Source organism: Oryzias latipes, chromosome 22 (assembly GCF_053564925.1).
Source record: "Oryzias latipes strain Hd-rR chromosome 22, Olatipes_Hd-rR_3.1".
NCBI lineage: Eukaryota > Metazoa > Chordata > Actinopteri > Beloniformes > Adrianichthyidae > Oryzias > Oryzias latipes.
In genome coordinates this window covers 1,854,457-1,875,427 of record NC_136258.1, presented here as the reverse complement: position 1 = coordinate 1,875,427, position 20,971 = coordinate 1,854,457, and the positions used below count along the sequence as shown (strand labels likewise).

At 40.3% G+C, this 20,971-nt stretch overlaps 2 protein-coding genes across 5 annotated transcripts; one reads left to right on the top strand and one right to left on the bottom strand.

Moving 5' to 3' along the window:
• The first annotated feature begins 3,433 nt into the window (after positions 1–3,433).
• spdya (speedy/RINGO cell cycle regulator family member A) lies at positions 3,434–11,616 on the top strand. 3 transcript variants are annotated; one of them, XM_011490774.3, is made up of 7 exons: positions 3,434–3,611; positions 4,338–4,582; positions 4,653–4,711; positions 8,468–8,553; positions 8,649–8,820; positions 8,928–9,240; positions 11,248–11,616. In XM_011490774.3, exons 2-7 carry the CDS (start codon positions 4,375–4,377, stop codon positions 11,304–11,306), a joined length of 897 nt encoding a protein of 298 aa, XP_011489076.1. In that variant the 5' UTR covers positions 3,434–3,611; positions 4,338–4,374; the 3' UTR covers positions 11,307–11,616. The 3 variants fall into 3 exon arrangements, with proteins under 3 accessions (XP_011489076.1, XP_020569029.1, NP_001265817.1); XM_020713370.3 differs by having other exon boundaries at positions 3,487–3,605; positions 8,892–9,240; NM_001278888.1 differs by having other exon boundaries at positions 3,512–3,611; positions 8,892–9,240; positions 11,248–11,571.
• Positions 11,617–14,048: 2,432 nt separating this feature from the next.
• Positions 14,049–19,869, bottom strand: trmt61b (tRNA methyltransferase 61B). 2 transcript variants are annotated; one of them, XM_004082827.5, is made up of 8 exons: positions 19,714–19,869; positions 18,815–19,629; positions 18,631–18,733; positions 17,009–17,199; positions 15,358–15,449; positions 14,416–14,591; positions 14,246–14,338; positions 14,049–14,171 (listed from the first exon to the last, which is right to left on the bottom strand). In XM_004082827.5, exons 2-8 carry the CDS (start codon positions 19,568–19,570, stop codon positions 14,137–14,139), a joined length of 1,446 nt encoding a protein of 481 aa, XP_004082875.1. In that variant the 5' UTR covers positions 19,571–19,629; positions 19,714–19,869; the 3' UTR covers positions 14,049–14,136. The 2 variants fall into 2 exon arrangements, with proteins under 2 accessions (XP_004082875.1, XP_011489106.1); XM_011490804.4 differs by having other exon boundaries at positions 18,815–19,532; positions 19,714–19,849.
• Positions 19,870–20,971: the final 1,102 nt, after the last annotated feature.

Here is a 20,971-nt window from a genome sequence, read left to right as displayed (position 1 = left end):
GTTTGAGCGCCCCCAAGTTGTGTTTTACTGTAACTTCAGAAGCTCCAGACACGTGTGCAAAAGCGCCATTCTCATTGGTCGAATAGATTTCGACGCGACGCGTCGAAAAAAAAAAACGAACCCGAGGCGTTTTTTTTTTTTGACGCTTTGACGCGTGGCGTTTTTTCACGTCGGTGTGCACACTCTCATTGGTGCCCTTTGTTTAGTCACGAGGCGTTAAACGTCGGCGAAAATCGCCGGCGAAATTCGTCCCGGTGTGAACGGGCCTTTATTGTGATGATGATATGACTTGACATACATAAACAAATAGCAAAATAATTGCTCTTTAAATGAAAATTGTGACGCAGTGACATCGCAATTTAGAGTCACTTTGAACTTTTTAAAACACTACAAGCTAAGAACAAAAGTAATAGGCAATTGACTTTTTAGAAATAATTTTCAAACGCTTGTTTTGAAATGTTTTGGAGAAAAAACAGAGAAAAAAACATGTTAAAGTCCCCCTTCATAGATAATGTTTTTTGAGGTTTTGACATGTATATGCGTCATTTTTCTTATGAAAGAGAACAAATGTCATAAAAAAATCATTTCATTTTATCATTTCTAAGTATTTCTCCTTTTCAATCGCTGTCAAACAAAAAGTCGCAAAGACACTTGTTGGGTATTCCAGGAAGCATGTTTAAACTAGCCTGACTTTAAGCCTGAACTCTGGCTGAAATCCGCCTTAACTTGTTTACTCTGGGTATGTCGGTTCCAAAAGACCGGATATGAGTTAGCATAATTACGCTCGACTTGGAAACCCTGGGTTAATGCACGTGCACAGCAAGTACATAAAGACATTCTCAATAGATCCCCGATTTCCGGAGTCACCATGGAAACGTGTGGAGAAAAAAAAAGAAAGCGCTATACTTCAGTGAGACGGAGTCTGAGTTTTTAATGACGGCGTATGAAGACGTCCATCAAAAAAGTAACACGGCTGCATCATCAGCAAAAGAAAGAGTTTCTTGTAGTAGAAGAACAGACAAAGTAAACGCACGAGTTTCTGATCTTATTTCCATTTTCCTTGTGACGAATATATATATATAACTTATCCAATTTTGCCAACTTAAATTAATTACTTCTATTGGTAACAAAGAATTGAGTTAAATTTAATCAACCTAATTTTTTACGTCTATAAAACTCAATAATTGTTTATACAACATAAATTTACATATTTATCTAACTAAATGTCATATTACTCCAATTCAATTCATATTTTTTCGATCTTAATAAATTATATTTCTTGAACTCTCATATGTGTAAGTATGAGCCGGCAGATATCCTCATTTGTATAACAAGAAAAAGAACAAGAAAAAAATGCACGTGGTGCATAAATTCATTATAAAATTTCCCATCATTGTCATTACAGCAAGAAATGGTAGGGGTGCTTTATAAAATCATCATTCTCTCCCTCCCTCTCACTCATGGTGCAGAGACGTAAGCAAAGTAGGACATAATAACACGGTAAAACACAGTAAAACAACTAAACACATTTGGTCAAAAACCCACACTTAAACCCAAATCCGTCCAGACAGGCAAAGGTAATGGTATCCCACATTCCCTTGCGGTGCCGATCTAACAGCAGCACCAAAGTTACAACTACTTAATTGAATTAATTTGACTGAAAGTAGAAAATTGTCTGAAAACTACTGTACGTGTTATTTTTAAGCTGACTTAACAAAAAAATGATTTATCTTAACTGAAGCAAATAATTAAGTTAGATCAAAGTAAAAAAGTTTCTCTTTCCAACATCCATATGTGGTCTTATCACCCTCTCATGGTGGAAAAAGTATTATCTGAGCTTCTTCATCAACTAAATCATCTTCAAATGGACACGCCATGCTGCTTCACCTCTCTGAAAACAAACTAACCTTCAACTAAACCTGCTCCAGACCAGGTTATGTTCAGAGCATGAGTTGCAGGGGAACTAAGCATATCCTGGAACAAACCTCCATTTCTGGAACTGAAAGCTGAGGTTATCAACTTCCTTAGCCTCAAATTTACTGTGGGAGCTAGCATAACCTGCTTTCTGGAATAACCCCCAGGTTTGAATTAATGAGCTGTTGTGATGTCACAATGGCAAATGTGCATTCAAGGATGGATTGTGTTGTTGGCTGCACGTATTTAAAATTAAACTCAAAGTTAAAATCCCATTTGTTGACATGTTCTCCGCATTTGTGTTCTCTCTCTGACCGAGTTGGAAGGCTTGTTGTCCCACAACAAACAGAGAGGGTAAAAAACAACAACAATACAATCGAGGGACCTTTTTTTCATTGCCTGGATGAAAATAAGAAAAATATCATAAAGTTTTTGAGGTCCGAGCAGGCTGACTCCCCATCGGGTCATCTTCTCTCCTCCTGCACCTGAGCTGATGTGAACGCTGGACGGGGCAAATCACAATGCGCATGTGCTGTTGTGACATCACAAAATCTCATTAATTTAAATATAGTGTCTCTTTGATTGACAGCAATTTAAAAGGAGAAAATTAAAAGGGATTTTGGTTAAAAATTTTCATTCATTCACTTATTTATTCATTCATTTGTTTATTCATTAATTCATCTTCTTCCGTTTTGTCCCTTTCCAGGTCACTGGGCTGCTGGAGCCTATCCCGGCCACTTATGGGCGAAGGCAGGGTACACCCTGAATCGGGCCGACAGTCTGTCGCAAGGCCACAGTCACACACCCATGCGCACTCACAACTATGGACAATTTAGAGTAACCATTTAACCTATGAAGCACGTTTTTGGACAATAGGAGGAAGTTGGAGTCCCCGGAGAAAAACCCACGCATACAGGGGGAGAACATGCCAACTCCACACAGAAAGGTCCCCTATTGATGTTCTGTTTTAGGTCCCCCATCCGGGACTTGAACCGGGGGCCTGGTTAAAAACATAAACATCATAATTAAAAGACCACTGCAAACATCTTTATTTTAAAAAAAATTGTCATGGGGGACTTTAAGTAAAAAAACAAACAAACAAACAGCAAGGCTGTGTAAGGCTTAAACAGAGGGTTTGTGTAGCGTAATTTTGATTAACTTTAAAAAAAAAACCTGAAATAATATTTTAAAAATTTCAAAGAAACAGGGTAAACAAAACAAGAAGAAAAAAAAAGAGCATTAAACATAAAAACAGACTCTTCCTTGTATTTACTTTAAATAACTGTCAGCTGTCATCGTAAAGTCATAAACAGAACTTTAATCCTAAATAAAATATTTTTCCAAATATAAATTCCTTCGTATTCATCATTTGTCCTTTTTTAAATCTGAAAATGATAGAAAGTGTAAAAATATGTGAAATTCATTTCTATACCAATCCCCGTTCATATATTAGCAGCCAAAATAAAAAAAATTGAATGTTCGAATTTCATAAATAAAGGATGATTTCTTAAAATGTACATTTATTATATTAATGCCGTCTTTAGCTTTGGGTTTTCGCTTCCGCAAAGGAGAAGGGACCGGCGGGAAATACCGAGGCATTGAGTGCGCATGCGCGTTCTGCTCAGTTCTGCTCCAGCAGTCGCGCGGTGAAAGATCTCTTCGCGCTGCTAACTCGACTGTGACGGGTCCACGTAAGTGTAAGTGTCACTTTTACCACTCAAACTTGGAAGCAGGCTCGTTTCACAAGATTGAATATTATCCGACGGTCTCGCAGGTTCGAGCAGGAGTCACGTGTTTGAAGGCTGAACGGGAACTCGGTCAATGTTTTAGATTTCTCCTTCTAGCTAGCTTAGCTACTGTAGCCGAAACCTCCTCCATTGATTCATGATTGACATATGAATGAATGTGCTAATTTGCGGGTATAATTTTTTTTATTACGTATCATTACGGAACTTATGCAGATAAATAATTTTTCCAATGACTGATTTTAAAGTCCCCTCTGGAAATGTGCACTAAACTCAGACTGCTGCTGTTTGGACACATTTCATGTTTGTGTCTTAATGTCTGTCTGTCATTATCATCATATTATTGTTGTTTGCATTCACAGTATGCCAATAGGTTCTCACTTTAAATATACTCTAGATTTACTTTTATTTTGAACTTCAGTAGTTTTTGATGCATTGAAATGAGTTCTTTAAGGTTTGAAAGAATAATGTAAATGTAATTCACCCAAAGATAAGCTTAAACGAATGTAAATCCATTAAATTTGAGCTTTTTGGTGATTAATGGGATAAAAATTCTTACAAATTCCATCAAAAATTCTTGCAAAAATTCAAACAAATCTTCAGCAAATGCTCAGATAAATAAATGTAGTCAATGATACACTAAATTAATGTGTTAACCTGTCTGCCATTTCCAACCAGCAATTTTTGGTGGTCCAGATCACATATGCACTAGAAGATGAAGACTCCCCCTTCTGCGTCTCTGCGAGTGAAACGGAAAAATGTTCGTCAAATCAGAAGACACCTCTGCCAAAACAGTGCCTTTGGTCCAGACGCTGAGGGATTCTCCTGGAAGATTGATCCAAGCCGAGACATTTGCTATGTGACGATGCTTCCAGCAGCTGTCATCCAGCGCCAGGAAATGTCGTCGTACTTCCGACTTCTGGGTGAATTACCGGACTTTAATGTCTCTCACAAATCCAGGGTTCCATGGTTAATTTTGAAACTTGATTTTAGATGATAAACTGATACACGACTTCTTGAGGATGGATTCCTGCTTTAAAATGACAGACAAGGTAAGATGGCCTCCAAATGTTTGTCACAGGTTTTATGTAATCCATAGATGTCCTGAGTCTGGCCTTCTAGGGCATTTTCTGCCTCTTTAAAGGGCCTGTGCCATGCAAGATCAATGTTTTGAGCTTGTAATTCTATATGAACAATCCCAAAGCAGTATTTTAAAGAGTCTACGCTGCCAGCACCCCCCCCCCCCCCCCCCCCCCCCCCCCCACACACACCCCAGGCTAACTCACACACAGACTTTTTACGTGGTGGACAAAATTGTTGGTACCCCTCAGTTAAATATAAAAGTCCACAATGCTCACTGAAATGACTTGAAACATTCAAAAGTAACAACAGTAACAATAATTAAAATTTATTGAAAACTAAACAATCTAAATCAGCCTTTACTTTTGAGTTGTTGATCAACAGAAGTATTTAAAAAAGAAAAAAAACTAATGAAATAGGGCTGGACAAAAATGATGGTACCTCCATAAAAGACTGAGAACTAATTGTCCAGGGGGTCATGATGAACTCAGGTATGTCCTTTAATTGACATCACAGCTGTTTTCAAACCCATAATGAGTCAGTGTGCCTATTTAAAGGGAGTCAAATAGTCACGTTGCTGTTTGGTTAAAGGTGTGAACCACACTGAAGATGGACAACAGAAAGCCAAGGAGAGAATTGTCCCAGGACGTTAGAAACACAATTATAGACAAACATCATGAAGGTAAAGGCTTTAAAACCATTTCTAAGCAGCTTGAAGTTCCTGTAACCACAGTGGCACATATTATTCAGAAGTTTAAGACCCACGGGACAGTAGCCAACCTCTCTGGACGTGGCAGGAAGAGGAAAATTGATGACAAATGGAGGAGACGGATAGTTGGAACTGTATCCAAAGAGCCCAGAACAACCTCCAAAGACATTAAAGGTGAACTCCTAGATCAAGGTACATCAGTGTCAGATCGCACCATTCGTGGTTGTTTGAGCCAGAGTGGACTTCATGGGAGACGACCAAGGAGGACACCACTGTTGAAAGGAAATCCTAAAAAAGCCAGACTGGAATTTGCACAAATGCATGTTGACAAGCCACAAAGCTTCTGGGAAAATGTCCTTTGGACAGATGAGACCAAACTGGAGCTTTTGGTGAGGCACATCAGCTCTATGTTGGTAGACTCAAAAATGAAGCATCCAACCAAAAGAACACTGTCCCTACTGTGAAACATGGAGGAGGCTCAGTTCTGTTTTGGGGCTGCTTTGCTGCATCTGGAACAGGGGGTCTTGAAGTTGTGAAGGTCAAATGAAATCTCCAGATGATCAAAGCATTCTGGGTAGAAATGTGCTGCCTAGTGTCAGAAAGCTTGGTCTCAGTCGCAGGTCATGGGTCTTCCAACAGGACATCGATCCAAAACACACAGCCAAAAACCCCAAGAATGGCTCAGAGAAAAGCGTTGGACTGTTCTGAAGTGGCCTTCTATGAGCCCAGATCTGAATCCCATTGAACATTTGTGGAAGGAGCTGAAACATTTGGAGAAGACACCCGTCAAACCTGAGACAACTGGAGCAGTTTGCTTATGAGGAGTGGGCCAAAATACCTGTGGACAGGTGCAGAAGGCTCATCGACAAATACAGAAACCGTTTCATTGCAGTTACTGCCTCAAAAGGTTGTGCAACAAAATATTAAGTTATGGGTACCATCATTTTTATCCAGCCCAATTTCATTAGTTTGTTTTTTTAAATAATTCTGTTAATCAACAACTCAAAAGTAAAGGCTGATTTAGATTATTACATTTTCAATAAATTTGAATTTACTGTTACTTTTGAACGTTTTAAGTCATTTCAGTAAGCATTGTGGACTTTCTTTCTTTAACTGACGGGTACCAACAATTTTGTCCACCACTGTATAAACACAATATGAACATCATCTTTGCAAAAGTTCAGATTTTTGTTTTGGTGGGAGAAACGCTGCTGAGGGCGGCTCTAGGTTGTCATGACAAGGAGCAAAAGCCGGTGACTCTGTCGTCTTACGTCCCGGTTGGAAAAGAATTCACAGAAATAATGCATTCTTCAGTCTGCCAAAGGTAATTTTTGATCATATATACATGGATATTTTTACTATAAAAGGCTTAAGTATAGCATGGTATAGGCCCCTTGAAATGGCTGTGTTTTCGGCACCATAAGGTGCGCTGTAATATAAGGTGCAAAAAAAGGTAAACGAGGCAAAACGAGTTTAGTTGAACTTTATTCCAATCTTTAACAATCCACTCACATTATTTCTTTTTATCAATCTTTTCCAACAAACCTATTAAAGTGTCTGAATGAAATAACCGCAACATTTTGGAATCAAACTTGCCAGGTTCCCTCTCATCGTTGTTGGACTCTGTTTGCTGCCAAGTGGCTCTTCAGCAATGATGGCAGGTTTAGTAGAAGCTCATACAACAGCTACAGCTCAGACTTTAGCCCATATGTCCATTCACAAATGGAGGAGCTGCCATCCGTCTGTCATCCATCGCTCCCACCACTCTATCCTGCTGTTCCTGCCGTGGCACCGGGAATGAGTCTTTTTAGGCCTGAAGGGACCTCAGAGTATGATCAAACACTCATCCTTAGGGTTGAATCTGAGTGACTTGCACAGACTCGCATGCAGCAAACATACTAGAAACACCTTTGTGTACAGTTTGACTGGATCTTTGTGCAGAGCGCGGCAGGCGGCCATGTGCCTGTGGGGAGCATGGACTTCCTGGAGCGCTCAAAGTCAGACACATCAGGGCTCCACTGTAATGTCGCCTGAGCGGGAGAAAACCGTCCATTTCAGCATGATCATCTCCTAAACGAACAGATGCTGTCAGACCAATCATCCGCGTATTTTTGGGACTGGCCGTGTAAAATGACACGACGGGGACAGCTTGTGCTCTGAAATGCCGTCCCAATCTTTGTTTTGGTCGCACTGAAGTGGGTTTCTGCCGGACCCTCTAGATGTGGCACAACTTTACCTCCACACACATCGTTTCCTTGGAGCACGGCTACCACTTTTAGGACAAACTGCCATGGGGGAAGATTCCAGATATGAATTTGGATTCAGGTGTGCCATGCGCCACAATCATTGTTTGTGACCCACCTGGGTCCATCAAAACACGCACAGTGCGCTCATCTGTGCGATCGCTACTCCTGTCAGCAAGAACTGGTCAAACAGGCGCTTCCCAAATTGGCACAAGAACATTTTTACAGGTTTTGAAACTCGGTGCACACAAAAGGCTCGATTTAAAAAAAAAAAAAAAAAAAGAGATTCGGCTTTTAAGTGCCTAATAGTGCTGCTAATACTGTAAGATTATTTTTAAGCAGAAGTTACAAATGAGAGCTCACTTCTCCTCTTTGATTATTATCAGTTTTTAATTGCATTCATATGAAAACTGTCAAGTGAGTTTTATTTTTCCACAGTTGTCACTCACAGAAAAAGGTTTTCTGTTGACGCTTTAACTACTTTAAAAAAAACAAAAGTTTTAACCAAATTGTCAAATCCTGAGTCAGGAGCAGAGGAAAAAATGCCGTTTGAAAGATTGTAGATGTGACAGGAAATAGTCTGGGCGAGCCACAAGCTTCCTGCTCCGCTCCATTCTGATGCAGACAAATACATCCATGTACGTCGTTTTCTGCAGCTGAGCTGGCTGAAAATGGTAAACTCATAATTAATGGGAACAGGTTTACAATAGATCAAGAATGACCAGTGGGACTTGAAAGGCAAAAACATTTGAATGGACTTGTTTTCTTTCTTCCAGTACCTTTTAGCCATGACCTTTGTGTACTTCAAACGAGCTCACTTCACTATTGCTGAATACAACAGAAGGAATTTTTTCATCGCACTGTAAGTTCAGTTGGAAATGATCCATTTTTTGTTTGATCATTAGTTCATTTCTGGCAGAAGTGAAGTGTTTAAACGGAGCTTCTGTTCCTCTGCAGTTATCTCGCAAACACCATGGAGGAGGATGAAGAGCAGAGCAAGTATGAAATCTTTCCCTGGGCTCTGGGCAAAGGCTGGAGGAAACAGTTTCCCCGCTTCCTCCAGCAGCGAGACGTGCTGTGGGCTCGCATCCAGTACCGAGCCGCTGTCAGCCGGCGCTGCTGTGAGGAGGTACGCCACAAAGAAAGCGTCCAGGAGCCCCCCTGAGAAGTGTTTGATGCCTCTCTGATTCTGCCCTCCAGGTGATGGCTGTTGTGTCTTCCCATTCTGTGTGGCAGCGAACACGGTCTGATCACCACAGTGGTGCCCAGCGGCAGTACAGCGATCCAGGCTCGCCTTTTCCACGGGGGCCCTCCGCCTCCCCGCCCTCCTGTGGCCTCTGCAACGATGGCGGCAGGTTGCATCACAGGGCCGTCTCCCTGTCTGTCTCCAGAAGCTCGCCAAGGCAGACGCTGGAAAAATCCCACTCATTTACGACTGCTGCTAGTTTGGAGGTCACCCCCCCTCGAGTTGCTGCCCCCCAGAGGAAAACGGTGAAGTCAAAGAGCCAGGCACAGCCATCGCAGCGCTTCTGCCCTGAGGAGATGGCCAGTAGGTCTCAGTAAAACTACAGACACAGGCATCCATGTCTCTGTCAGTCATTAGGAGCACTTGTGGTAAAAAGAAGTCCCAGAAAAATCTGATGAAAATAAACAGAGACAGTTATTTCTTTAAAAGTGACGCTTTGAATAGTAAAAAATTTAAGAAATTTAAAAAAAAAAAGACGTTAGATTCCTGAAGCCAAAACATTAAAAAACACTAATTTTGGAAAACATAACTAATTTTCAGAAATCAAAATGAACTTTTAAAAAAATGGAACAAGTTGAGAAACCTGGAAAGTTAGTATTATAGGACGTCACTGATTGGATGTTTGAGTTTTAAAGAAGGAAAGCAGACGCATGTTTGGCTGAACTGTAGGAAAGAAATCTTTATATCTGAATTTCTGTGGTGGGCGTGGCCAGAAGATCAAAGAAATGTATTCATCATCCAATCAGTGATATCCCATAATACTACTGTTTTTGTTGCTGCTTTTGTTTCATTTTATAGCATGAAACAAAATCTGGAAATTGCTTTAGCCTTCTGAATTTGTTTTTTTCTGTTCATTTTATTTTTAATTAGGTTTTGGTTTCTGAAATTTCATTTTGATTTCTAAAATGTTGGATTTTTTATTAATTGTCTTGCTTTTTTAGTTGTGAACTTTTATATGTTTTGCGTTGCATAATTTGGGCTGTTGGGCCACCGTAGTTTCCATATAAAAACGTACTTTAATTTAAAAGTATTCAACAAAAACTGTTCATCGCTCCTCAGAAAATAAGTAAACCTTTTGAAATAAATACACAAATAAAGAATTAGAAAAAAACAATATTGCAGGTAGTTTTTCTATGTGGTCTAGCCAAGAAAAGTAAAGTTTACATCTATTTAAATTGTAACCAAAAACAAGTGTTTTGTTACATTTCTGTGTGTGAAACATAACTGAGCAAAGTCTGATGTTTGAATTAGAAAAAATAGAATTTTTATGAGGTTTGAGTCGATTCAATTTACATTCCAGTGAATTCATGGTAGAATTGAGTTGTTGCAGATGCTGCAGATTCCTCTAATGTGCGGCAGAAAACATCAGGTTTTTCATTTTAAATAGTTACTATATAGAAAAAGCAACTAGTACTGTAAAGTAAAAAAACAACAACATTAAAGTAAACCAACTTTTTCCCTCATTCACCAACAGTTTGTATCACAAGTGGAACTAAAAGATTTGGATGGATTTTTGAGCCTCGATGCCACAGAAATGAATTGAAGGTCAGGAACCAGAATGAAGGCCAGCGGATGATAGATGTACTTTGAAGGATTTGAAGTCCACTGAATGGTTTGAAAAGTATTCCTTTAATTAGCTCTGATTTAATCGTGGTTTGTTCAATTTCCACATTTGTGTTTGAGATGATCTACAAACTTTAAGATGAACTTTAAATCACTGCTGACATCACTCTATACTACTAATTTACTCCCTTTAGACACATTATTTTCAAAGCCAGTTATGTGAAGCTTTTTCAAAAGTTGTGAAATATTTCAAATTTGGTAAAAAGGCCATTTTCTTTATGCCAAAAATCCAACAGTTTGTTTATGGTTTTATAGTTCTTGTTTTATTTTGTAAAGGGAGAAGTGAGACTTTGAGTTGTGTTCAGTGAGAAATGGACCCAAATGTTGCTTCCATCCCTGCTGAGTTTGGTTGGAGATGACGTCAGCTGCCGTTTCCATCCCAGCTTCTGTTTTTCCAGCAGCAGATGGAAGCTGGAGCAGCCGTGTTCTCCATTCCTGACACATATCAAAGGATGGGTTTGCCCTCCATCCTGATCAGTGACATGAGATCTGCCCGGCAACAATAAGACCTGCTTTTTTCCTGCTTCACATCCAACTGTAGAAAACTTCTGAGTTCACAGAGGACATGTGTAAAACTTGATGCACAGTTTTAACACAAATCAAACATGATGGCGTGTTTGGTTTAGGAATCTAAAAGCCTCCAGACTGATTATTTGTACTAATTTAAGTATATTTTGTGATTTTTAGGGGAGCCCTTTTCCTATGACTCGTCATACGGCATCATGGACTGGATGAGCGAGGTGTGAAACACCAGCGTCAGCATCTCATCTCTTCTGTGTATGAAATGAACGTCACACTCATGGAATGAAATGTTACTTTAGAGATCTGAGGCTCCACGTTTGTATCAATTAACCTGAAACAATGGTGATGGTTTCATGAGCTCCTGCTTCACCTGAAGGCCACATCTTCAAACGTGGCTCCAGCTTCATTATTTATTTAACTTATTTCTGCTTGTTGTCACGGAGTTTCTCATGTTTAACAGACCTGCTGGAGGAGTTCAGTACTGCATAACTGTTGAGTCGCAGGGCTTGAGTTCAGAATAAAAGGTTCAACTCGGCGTTTGTCTTTGTTTTTCTTGACTATTGGGATTGAACTTTATTTTTTCCAAAAAACTTTATTAACAAAGTTGCCATTTGTTACATAGAATCACACAAACAAAATTGAACATGGAGGCCAAAGGAAGAAAGCAACAAATAAAAGAAATGAAAAAGTAAAGAAAGATGGATAAAAAAAATACAGAGCACATTAATAATCAAACTTAAAAGGATTGGCATCACTAATAGATTTAAAATGGTTTTCCAAATATAGTCCATGTTTTTACAGTTTTTAAATTTTCCAAGTTTTCGATAGATTTTGCAAACATTTTGATTTCACAGATTTAAAATGGGCAAGAAGGGTTTGTTATCAGTATATTTACATTTGTACTATTTAGCCAGAATTAAAATTAAATACATAAAATAAATAAGTAAATAGATCCTGTTGTCTTCCTTGTATTACAAAAAAAACCCAAGATAGTTTGTTTAAAATGGAAACATTGGGGTAAGATGTGTTTGCAGCAGGTTAAAACGCCAGAGAAGAATGTTGAAGTATGCGTGAAGTCAAAAGAAACTTTTAGCCGATGGCTCACACCAACCCTTGTGTTATCTTAGATGACCCCCCCCCCCCCTTCCATTGACGTGTTCTCCCTACCATGACAAAGGTGGATAAAGGTGGAAAGATTTCATGTAATCCATGGACACCAGTGAAGATCACAAATCATTGAAGAAAAAAGCTTCAGAGCACTGTCTAGTGGGTCTAGATGACCCAACTCCCAAAGTTAACGTGCCTAGGATAGCACAAGGGTTACTTGACAGATTCTCCTGAGCCTGTTATCAGTGCTTCCAACAAGCTCACTCCTGATTGACAAGAGTGGTTGCCATAGAAACATTGATTTGGACCAATCCTTGCTTACTGATGTCGTCTGGCTCCTTAACTTCATCTTTTACCAAAGAAAAAGAAAACATGGCTTCTACAATCGTTTTAGTTGAAGTAGTAATCCTAGTAATGATGTGTTTTCAATGGAATAAACTGGCTCAGTCTTTCAGAAAGCAAAACTCTACCAGCTATTCTCTGCAGAACATAAAATTCTACATCAGATGAGCTGCTAAAAACAGAAATGCCACGATCCTTTAATAAACATAAAATATACTTTAAAAATTCCACTTCATCTTTAAATGATGGTGTAGGTTTTACATAAAAATATTCCTAAATAAAGGCCTATTAGTTGTCATATGTAGGTGTGTGTGAAATTTAACCTCCTTATGCTGAGTGTCAAGCAGGGAGGCACAGGTCCCATTTTAGAGTCCTTGGTATGACTCAGCCATGGATTTGAACTCACAACCCTTCAGTTTTAGGGTGGACACTCTACCACAAGGCCACTGAGCTGGTCATAGAGTCATAGGAGGATTCAACCATTTGTTTGATATGGCGACTGTCTGTTTGTGAAATGATTTGCAGAATAGAAAATAGCTGTCCCAAAGACATTTCATGGCTGTCTCTCCAAATGTCTGAAAATGTTAAATGGCGTCACTGAAGGCTCAAGCTTAGACACACCTGCTGTGAGCCTCTACGCTCTTCTGAAATCTTCACTAAAAAAGTGTTTGCCTTTCTAAGAAATTGCTTTCATGACATTTAGCCATTATGAAAGAGAAAAAACGCTAAATCAAATAAGACCACTTAACAGTCTCAAGTGAGAACTTTAACCCTTGTGTTATCTTAGATGACCCCCCCCCCCCCCCCCTTACATTGACGTGTTCTCCTTACCATGACAAAGGTGGATAAAGGTGGAAAGATTCCATGTAATCCATGGACACCAGTGAAGATCACAAATCATTGAAGAAAAAAGGTTCAGAGCACTGTCTAGTGGGTCTAGATGACCCAACTCCCAATGGTAAAGTGCCTAGGATAGCACAAGGGCTAGACGGGCAGGGATGGGCTGCTTTGTCTGTTTCTACTGTTTACTAGCTCATGTCTGCCACCTACAGTTGGAAGAGGCTTGGTGCGAAAAGTGGTGCAAATCTCCTCCAGGCTTTTTCTTTCACAGCTCTATTCCGATATGGTGTCATCATTCCGGCTGGGCACAAACAAAACTATTGATCTCTCATCCATGATCAATTATTACACAGTTGGCACTACCATGAATTAAAAGGGACTGCATCCATACATCACTACCAAAGTTGAGTCCTTGATTGGCCAAAGTTTGACCTGGTTTAACTTGTTACATGTGTTTTGTACGTAGATTCCAGAAACAGCCTTAAAAACTTGTGTAGCAACGCATGAACTGAAGTATTGAAGGTGGAAGCCCCAAACGAGCATTTCCATGTGTTTCCATAGACTTTCCATTGGAAATGGAGGCTTGAACATGCGTGTGGAAGCAGCTTTACACGCCTGCAGCTAGACTTCCAAAGCATTTCAGAAAAGCTGCTGAAATATTGATGAGCAGTCAGGAAAGCTTTTAAAAGTATTTTATTTTTCAGATTGCTTCCAGTCAAATGATTTAGTTACATAAATAAGTGGAGTTCCTTGCTGGATTGGAGGCTAATGTGTGTACTTCCTCAGTTTCACTAGGAATGCTGGGGAAAGAAAACAAAGACGATAAGTGTTCAGATCTGACAAGAATCTAACTTGAGGTGTGCTGCTGTCTGACCTGTGTGACTCATCTGCTCAGGATGAGGTCTGGCGATGTATGGGACGCTGCCAAAGGCCGGACTGCTGCCGTCATTCGCAGAATCTTCTGCTTCTGAAAGAAGAATTTTAAACTCGACTCAGACGCCACAAAGCACCAACACTCAGATCCTTGAGTTTCCCGTCAATCACCTGTGTGGGTCTCATCTTCCTCTGTGGGTGGAGCTTGTCTGGTGTGGAACTGCCCATCCTTCTGAAGGGCTGGGGCCACCAGCCAGTCCCGTACTGGCATCTCTGTGACGCGCTCGCACAACACGGGGAGTCCACAACACCGCAGACCCTCCAGAAGGTCTATGACCTGTGTTATACTGTCAGACGAAGACGTTCATAAAAGGGAAACTCAGAAAACCTTTACATCTCTATTTAAGGCTTTAAAGACCATGTTTCCATGTTCCACGGCATTCCGTTATCTTGTGGCATTTTTATGGTAATGTGTATAATATAAAGAAAACTGAGCTGAAAATAGCATTTCTGAGTATTGTTTGACATAGACGGCATTTGTGACGCTGGGCGGCCTCAAGCTCCCCGCTCCGCTCATTTCTGTTGACTAGATCCATGAACGTCTTTGTTTTCCTCGTCTGAGCTGGCATCTGGCTCAGAACTACCTCAGACGTTGCTTGGCATTATTTCCCCCCGGTATTGTTAGGTTGGGGGTCTGAGGGGCTGTAAGCTAGCGTGAAAGCCATCTTAGAAAACTGCAATGTTTTTGATTTTGGTTAGAAATATTAATATAAAAACAAAGGCTTTTACAATAGATCAAAAGACGATCAGAGTAGGTCTTTAGGCTTTTTTTAATCCAATTACCAGTTTTTAAATATAATGTTTATGCTACTTTTTTTTTTTCAACCGAGTTATTGATTCTTCTCAAAAAAGGATGTGTTTTGGATGCAGTTACTGTGACAACGACAAAAGCGTCTCCTTCAACGGTTCCCTTTTTTTCTATTTCAGGTCATCTGTAAAGCAAAGGCTGCTTACATTTGTGTCAAAGCTAGAATGTAACCTGAGCAAACAGCACAGCAGCACTTTCACAGCAACAGCAAAAACACTTTTATTTGCTAAATTCCAGGAACATACTTAGCCAGATAGACGGCACACACAGCTCCGGGATACAGATGTGGGAGAACGGTGGGTAACGCCAGATGAGGACGGATCATGTCCAGAGCTATCTGTAACACAGTTAATGTATAGGCTAAATGATCACATAATGTATTCTAGATACTGATCTATAGCAGTATACAGAGGGGCAAAACTGTATTTAGTCAGCCACCAATGATGCAAGTTCTCTCACTTAGATGAGAGAGGTCTGTAACTTTCCTTAACTTTAGGGCCACCAAAAAAAAGCAAAATTAGATTTTAAATTGTAGATTTACGATAAAAAAATTGTAAATTTACGAGATTAAAGTGGAAGAGAGCATACAGAGCAGGAAGTGAACGCCGCAGAGCAGACCCACTAAACTTAGTAGAACAGGTGAACTGAATGTTTATTGATAACGTTCCAAATGACTGGAAGCTCATTAGTTTGATTTATGATTTATTAAAGTTTTATTTATTGATGGGTGGTTTGCAGGATCTCTGCAGCCGTTGATGAAGACGTCGGTGTCCCTGCAGCTGTTCACTTTGATCCACTCTTCCTCCACCAAAAATAAGATCTCTACGTTTGTGTAAAAATCCTAGAACCACATGGGGGACCTAGTGAATGACCTGCAGAGAGCTGGGACCAAAGTGACAAAGGCTACCATCAGTGAGACACTACGCCACCAGGGATTACAAACCCTGCAGTGCCAGACGTGTCCCCCTGGTAAAGCCAGTACATGTGCAGAACCGTCTAAAGTCTGCTAGAGAGCATTTGGATGATCCAGGAGAGGATTGGGAGAATGTGCTATGGTCAGATAAAGCCACAATAGATCATTTTGGTTAAACTCTACTCGTCGTGTTTGGAGGAGAAAGAATTCTGAGTTGCATCCAAAGAACACCAGACCATCTGTGAAGCATGGGGGTGGAAGCATCATGCTTTGGGGCTGTTTTTGAGCAAAGGGACCAGGACGACTAAACGTGTAAAGGAAAGAATGAATGTGGCCATGTATCTTCATATTTTGAGTGTAAACCTCCTTCCATCAGCAAAGGCATTGAAGATGAAACCTGGCTGGATCTTTCAGCGGGACAACCACCCCAAACACACTGGACGGGTAGTGAAGGAGTGGCTTAGTTAGAAGTATTTCAAGGTCCTGGAGTGGCCTAGCCAGTCTCCAGATCTCAACCACCTAGAACATTTTGGGGGAGTTAAAAGACCATGTTGCCCAGCAACAGCCCCAAAAGCATCACTGCTCTAGAGGAGATCTGCATGGAGGAATGGACCAAAATACCAGCAACAGTTTGTGAAAACTTACAGAAAACGTAAAGTTGGCAAAGACATCTGTCATTGCCAACAAAAGGTATATAACAAAGTACTGAGCTGAACTTTTGTTATTGACCAAATACTTCTTTCCACCATAATTTACAAATAAATTCTTTAAAAATCAGACAATGTGATTTTCTGGATTTTCTTCTCATTTTGTCTCTGATAGTTCAGGTAAACCTATGATGGAAATGACAGGCCTCTCATCTTTGTAAGTGGGAGAACATGCACAGTTGGTGGCTGACTAAATACTTTTTTAAATGTTTTGGGTGAAACATGCTATTCTGAGTTTTGATGTGAAAATGTTATAAATAACAAACATCAACTGACCGCATTAAAGGCGTGGCCACTGAGCAGGGGGGAGGCTGTGCAGAGGTCAGCGTTGTAAAACTCCACATTGTCCGGCCACTGCTCCCCTCGATGAAGACTCCACGACTTCCTCCAGCGCTCGTAGTTTAACACGGCTCTTTTGTGATGATCCTTCCTAACCTCCAGACTCACAACACTACCCTTTGACCCCACTGTGGAAATCCAAAAAGCCTGTTTAAAAACCCTTAACTCTAAATAACCAGTGGAACCATATTTCATACAGACATTTCTGAGACCCCTATATCATCAGCATGATCCAAACTGTCCCTAAAAACAATTTTATACAATCTGGTCCACATTTTCTGCCCTGTAGTTCATAATCAGTCCACTAGAGGCAGTAGAATGGCTTTTCTTGCTCATTTCAAAATGGATTCATCCATGAAATCTTAAAAACACTTTTGGTGGGAAAGAGGAGAATAACTACTTGCTGTATTGAAAGAATGCTAAATTTGTTGATTATTAATTTTTATCTTACAGTTATCCCATGTTAAAAATGTGTGGATCACATTTCAAACATTAGGTGTTTCTTCCTATTCTTTTGTGTTAATATGTTTGCATCTTAAACTAACATTACTCTGAGCAAAAACTAATACTATATATATCTAATTGAAAAAAAATGATACTGCAATTTTTTTTTATTTCATGAAAGAGTTTTAAAAAATATCGTATTTCCCCAACATTTGAATTTTCTGTCACATCTTTGATGAAGTTGAGGGTTTTATAGGTTGAAGTCAAACTGTCTATGAGTACATCACTACAGCCAGAGATCTTCTGGATAAAAAGTTGCTGTCCTTTATATATTTTGGATTTTAGTCAGATTATTATAGTAAAACATAAAGTACTGATATTTAAACTTGCTATCAGTTCCTATATACATTTTAAACAGTATTAAAACCTGAAAAGACCAAATCCAATCATCTTCGGATCTATTTTCAAAGCGTTCCCAGCGGTCTTTTAATTATAATTATGACATCTTTAGCCAAAGTCAAAAAACCTGCTCTAGGACATAGTTTCTGTTGAGCGACAGAAGTATTGTAGACATTCTCCTCTGAGTTGTGTGCTGGATTAATGGCGGGGAGTAAGCCTGCCCCCACTTCCCATCATCTCTTTGGTAACATTCTCTCCTGCTTCCTTACACCCCTAACCTAACAATACTGCTGCAACAAAAATGGGAAGCATTACTGGAGCCATGCAGCAAGGAAAAAGGCGAACATGGATCCATTTGTCTGCAAGGACACATCCGAATGAAGAGGATCAGCCTTGTGGCCTCTGTCCAGCGTATTTTCTAAGTAACAAATGCGCTTTTTTCAAACAGCATTTTTCTATTCTCTCCTGATTCCTCACAGATTTGCATAAAAACACCTTAGGGATGCAGTTTCAAGCTTAATTTTCTATATTTTTGTCCTCCATCATGAGAAAAAGGCCACAAGAGAAGATGTTAAAAACACCATTTTCATCAGAGTGGCTCTCTGAAAGGCAACGTCCAACAATTTAAATGACAAAACTCTCATCATCAAGAGAAGCTTTTGAGCGGGAAAATGTCTCTCCTGTAGTGAGAAAGGTGACAGGAAGATGAGGCTGACCTGCTCTGGACAGAAACAGAGACATGGCTCCCGACCCGGAGCCTGACTCCAACACACAGTCTCCCTCTGTGACGTCCATCATCATCAGCATGTTTGCAGCGTCCTGAGAAAAAAACAAGGTTTTACACTCAAAGTCAGAAAACAGGTTCATTTCAAAGTCCTGTTATTGCTCATCAGAATGTACCTTCGGGTAAGCGATTGCCGGCCCTCTCTTCATGTACAGCACATAGTCCTCTAGACTGGCCCGGCGTATGAAGATGGAAACCCCCCTGCTGGTTTTCAGGAAGCAGCCTGCAGGGTGTCCAGCTATGTCCTCATGCAAGATGACCCCCCAGCTGCTCTGCAGCCGAGAGCCTGCCTGAAGCTGGAACATCTTTCTGAACTCCACTCGCCTGTTCTTTCGATACTCGGCAATGAGAAGTTCCCCAAAAGTAAGCCAGCATGCCCCTGGAGGACTGTCTGTTGTCTCCTCCGTGTGAGGTGGCATGTTTGGCACCTCTGCTGCATCTGCGGCCTCATAGGTTTCCAAATCTTCCTGCTTGGGGACTGTCTCAGCTTCACTTTGCTCTTGCATGAAGCGTTTCCTGTGGATGTTTGTGTCTCCATCATGCTGTTGTTGCTGAATCTGCTCTCTCAGCTGCTCCACCTCCGTACTCAGGACCTCCTGGGGCAGGAGGCTGCTGATCCTCTCCAGTGGGGACAGCTGTCGCCTCCTCCTGGACAGCAAAGACTGCCTAGATGCCAGCTCAGAACCAGGGGGAGGGGCACCCGAGTTCTGCCCCTCATTGGAGCTGCACCTCCCTGAGGCAGTGGAGAACCGCTGAGCAATCCTGCAGCTTTTCCTTAAAAGCGAAACTCTTTGTGTATTGTGGGATGGAGTCCATATGCAGTCTGATACCAGTCTGTGCACACAGGGGAGTCTGAGAAGCATTTTTTCCATACACAGTTTAATTAAAAAGCAGTCCGCTTTTCTTTATTATCCCATGAATTTTGAGGAAACTGTAGATAAAAACCAACAAATTAACCCGTAAAATTAACAAATGTAAACAAAAATATAACTAGAGGTTATAAAACTAGGCTTACCTTAACTTACACTTGAGCATTAAAACATAGATGTTCCTCGTTTATTTACCAAACTCACTGCTTACTGCAGAAGAGACGGAGGTCACTCCTGATAGGGAATCCCACGGATCCAGCACGTGTGTACACGTCATCAATGAGCGACGACCAAACCACTTCAGTCTGCCAGCAGAGGGAGACATTTTTAACAGACCTGCAATCAAAAATAACATTTCACATTGATAATGAGTATTATAGAAATAATTATATTATTAGTAATAATAGTAGTATTTGCTGTTGTTGTTTATTTAACTACTTAACTTTTTTTGTCTTTTTACTTTCAAATACTCCCCTTTGGAATCTCCACAGTGATTTATCTAACTCTGTCAAACCTTTTCTTCTGACAATATCCATAAACTTCTTCTTTGGTCTTTCTCCAGGCCTCCTTAGTGCTGACTCCAACCTCAGCCTCCTTTTGCTGATTTATTCATTGTCCATCCTATAGGACCTCCAAACTATCCAATCTGGCTTTCCCTCAAACGTGATCTGTTCCTCTGATGGATTCATTCCAGGATCCGGATCTTTGTCACTTCCTCAGAGAACCTCTACATTTCCAACTATGCTTCCTAGTCGTAGTCTGACTTAAGCCTTTAGAAAAACAAGACACTCATTTGTATTGTTACTATTAAGATGAAGATAAATAAACTGGGATTTTTTTTCTTTGGTAATGAAGCATAAGCTTTAAGAGAAAAGGGCTGTTTTTAAAAAAAGATATAGTGTACAGTATTATTTTTTGACTTCCTTTCAAAATAAAAGACACTCAAAATGTTTTAGTTCACCCCACACTCCCTGTTACTCTGGACTGTCAAACATAAACTTTAGGTCCTTCACGTTCATCACCTCTGTTTCCCTTTTCCAATTGAGTTCCTCTCATTTACACACAGAAACTCTGTCTTGCTGCAGCTGACCTTCATTTTTCTCCTTTCCAGATGAAACTTCCACCTCACCAGATGTTCCTCCACCTTCTCCCTGCATGTCATTTGCAAACATCATGGTGCTCAGAGACTCATCTGTCATTCTGTCCATCACCACATCAAATCTGATCCTCAGTGGATTCATCTCCACCTTCAACTCATCTAGCTCACCTGCACACCACACCATGTTGGTACATCTACCATTCAAGTCCTGCACAACTCCAAAAATACTTTCTGTTTTACTTCACACTTTGTCATACAAAATTTCTTCACAACAACCAGTTTAAATTATAATGATTTTCAATTCT

What these genes read in the sequence shown, in the direction of transcription:
- spdya (XM_020713370.3), top strand. Translation starts at nt 4,375, where the DNA reads ATGAAGACTCCCCCTTCTGCGTCTCTGCGAGTGAAACGGAAAAATGTT. An exon ending in GTCGTACTTCCGACTTCTGG is followed by an intron (nt 4,583 to 4,652) that starts GTGAATTACCGG and finishes ACTTGATTTTAG; the next exon opens with ATGATAAACTGATACACGAC. An exon ending in GCTTTAAAATGACAGACAAG is followed by an intron (nt 4,712 to 8,467) that starts GTAAGATGGCCT and finishes TCTTTCTTCCAG; the next exon opens with TACCTTTTAGCCATGACCTT.
- trmt61b (XM_004082827.5), bottom strand. Translation starts at nt 19,570, where the DNA reads ATGGAAAAAATGCTTCTCAGACTCCCCTGTGTGCACAGACTGGTATCA. An exon ending in TGTGCCGTCTATCTGGCTAA is followed by an intron (nt 14,592 to 15,357) that starts GTATGTTCCTGG and finishes TTCGTCTGACAG; the next exon opens with TATAACACAGGTCATAGACC. An exon ending in GGAAGATGAGACCCACACAG is followed by an intron (nt 14,339 to 14,415) that starts GTGATTGACGGG and finishes TTCTTCTTTCAG; the next exon opens with AAGCAGAAGATTCTGCGAAT.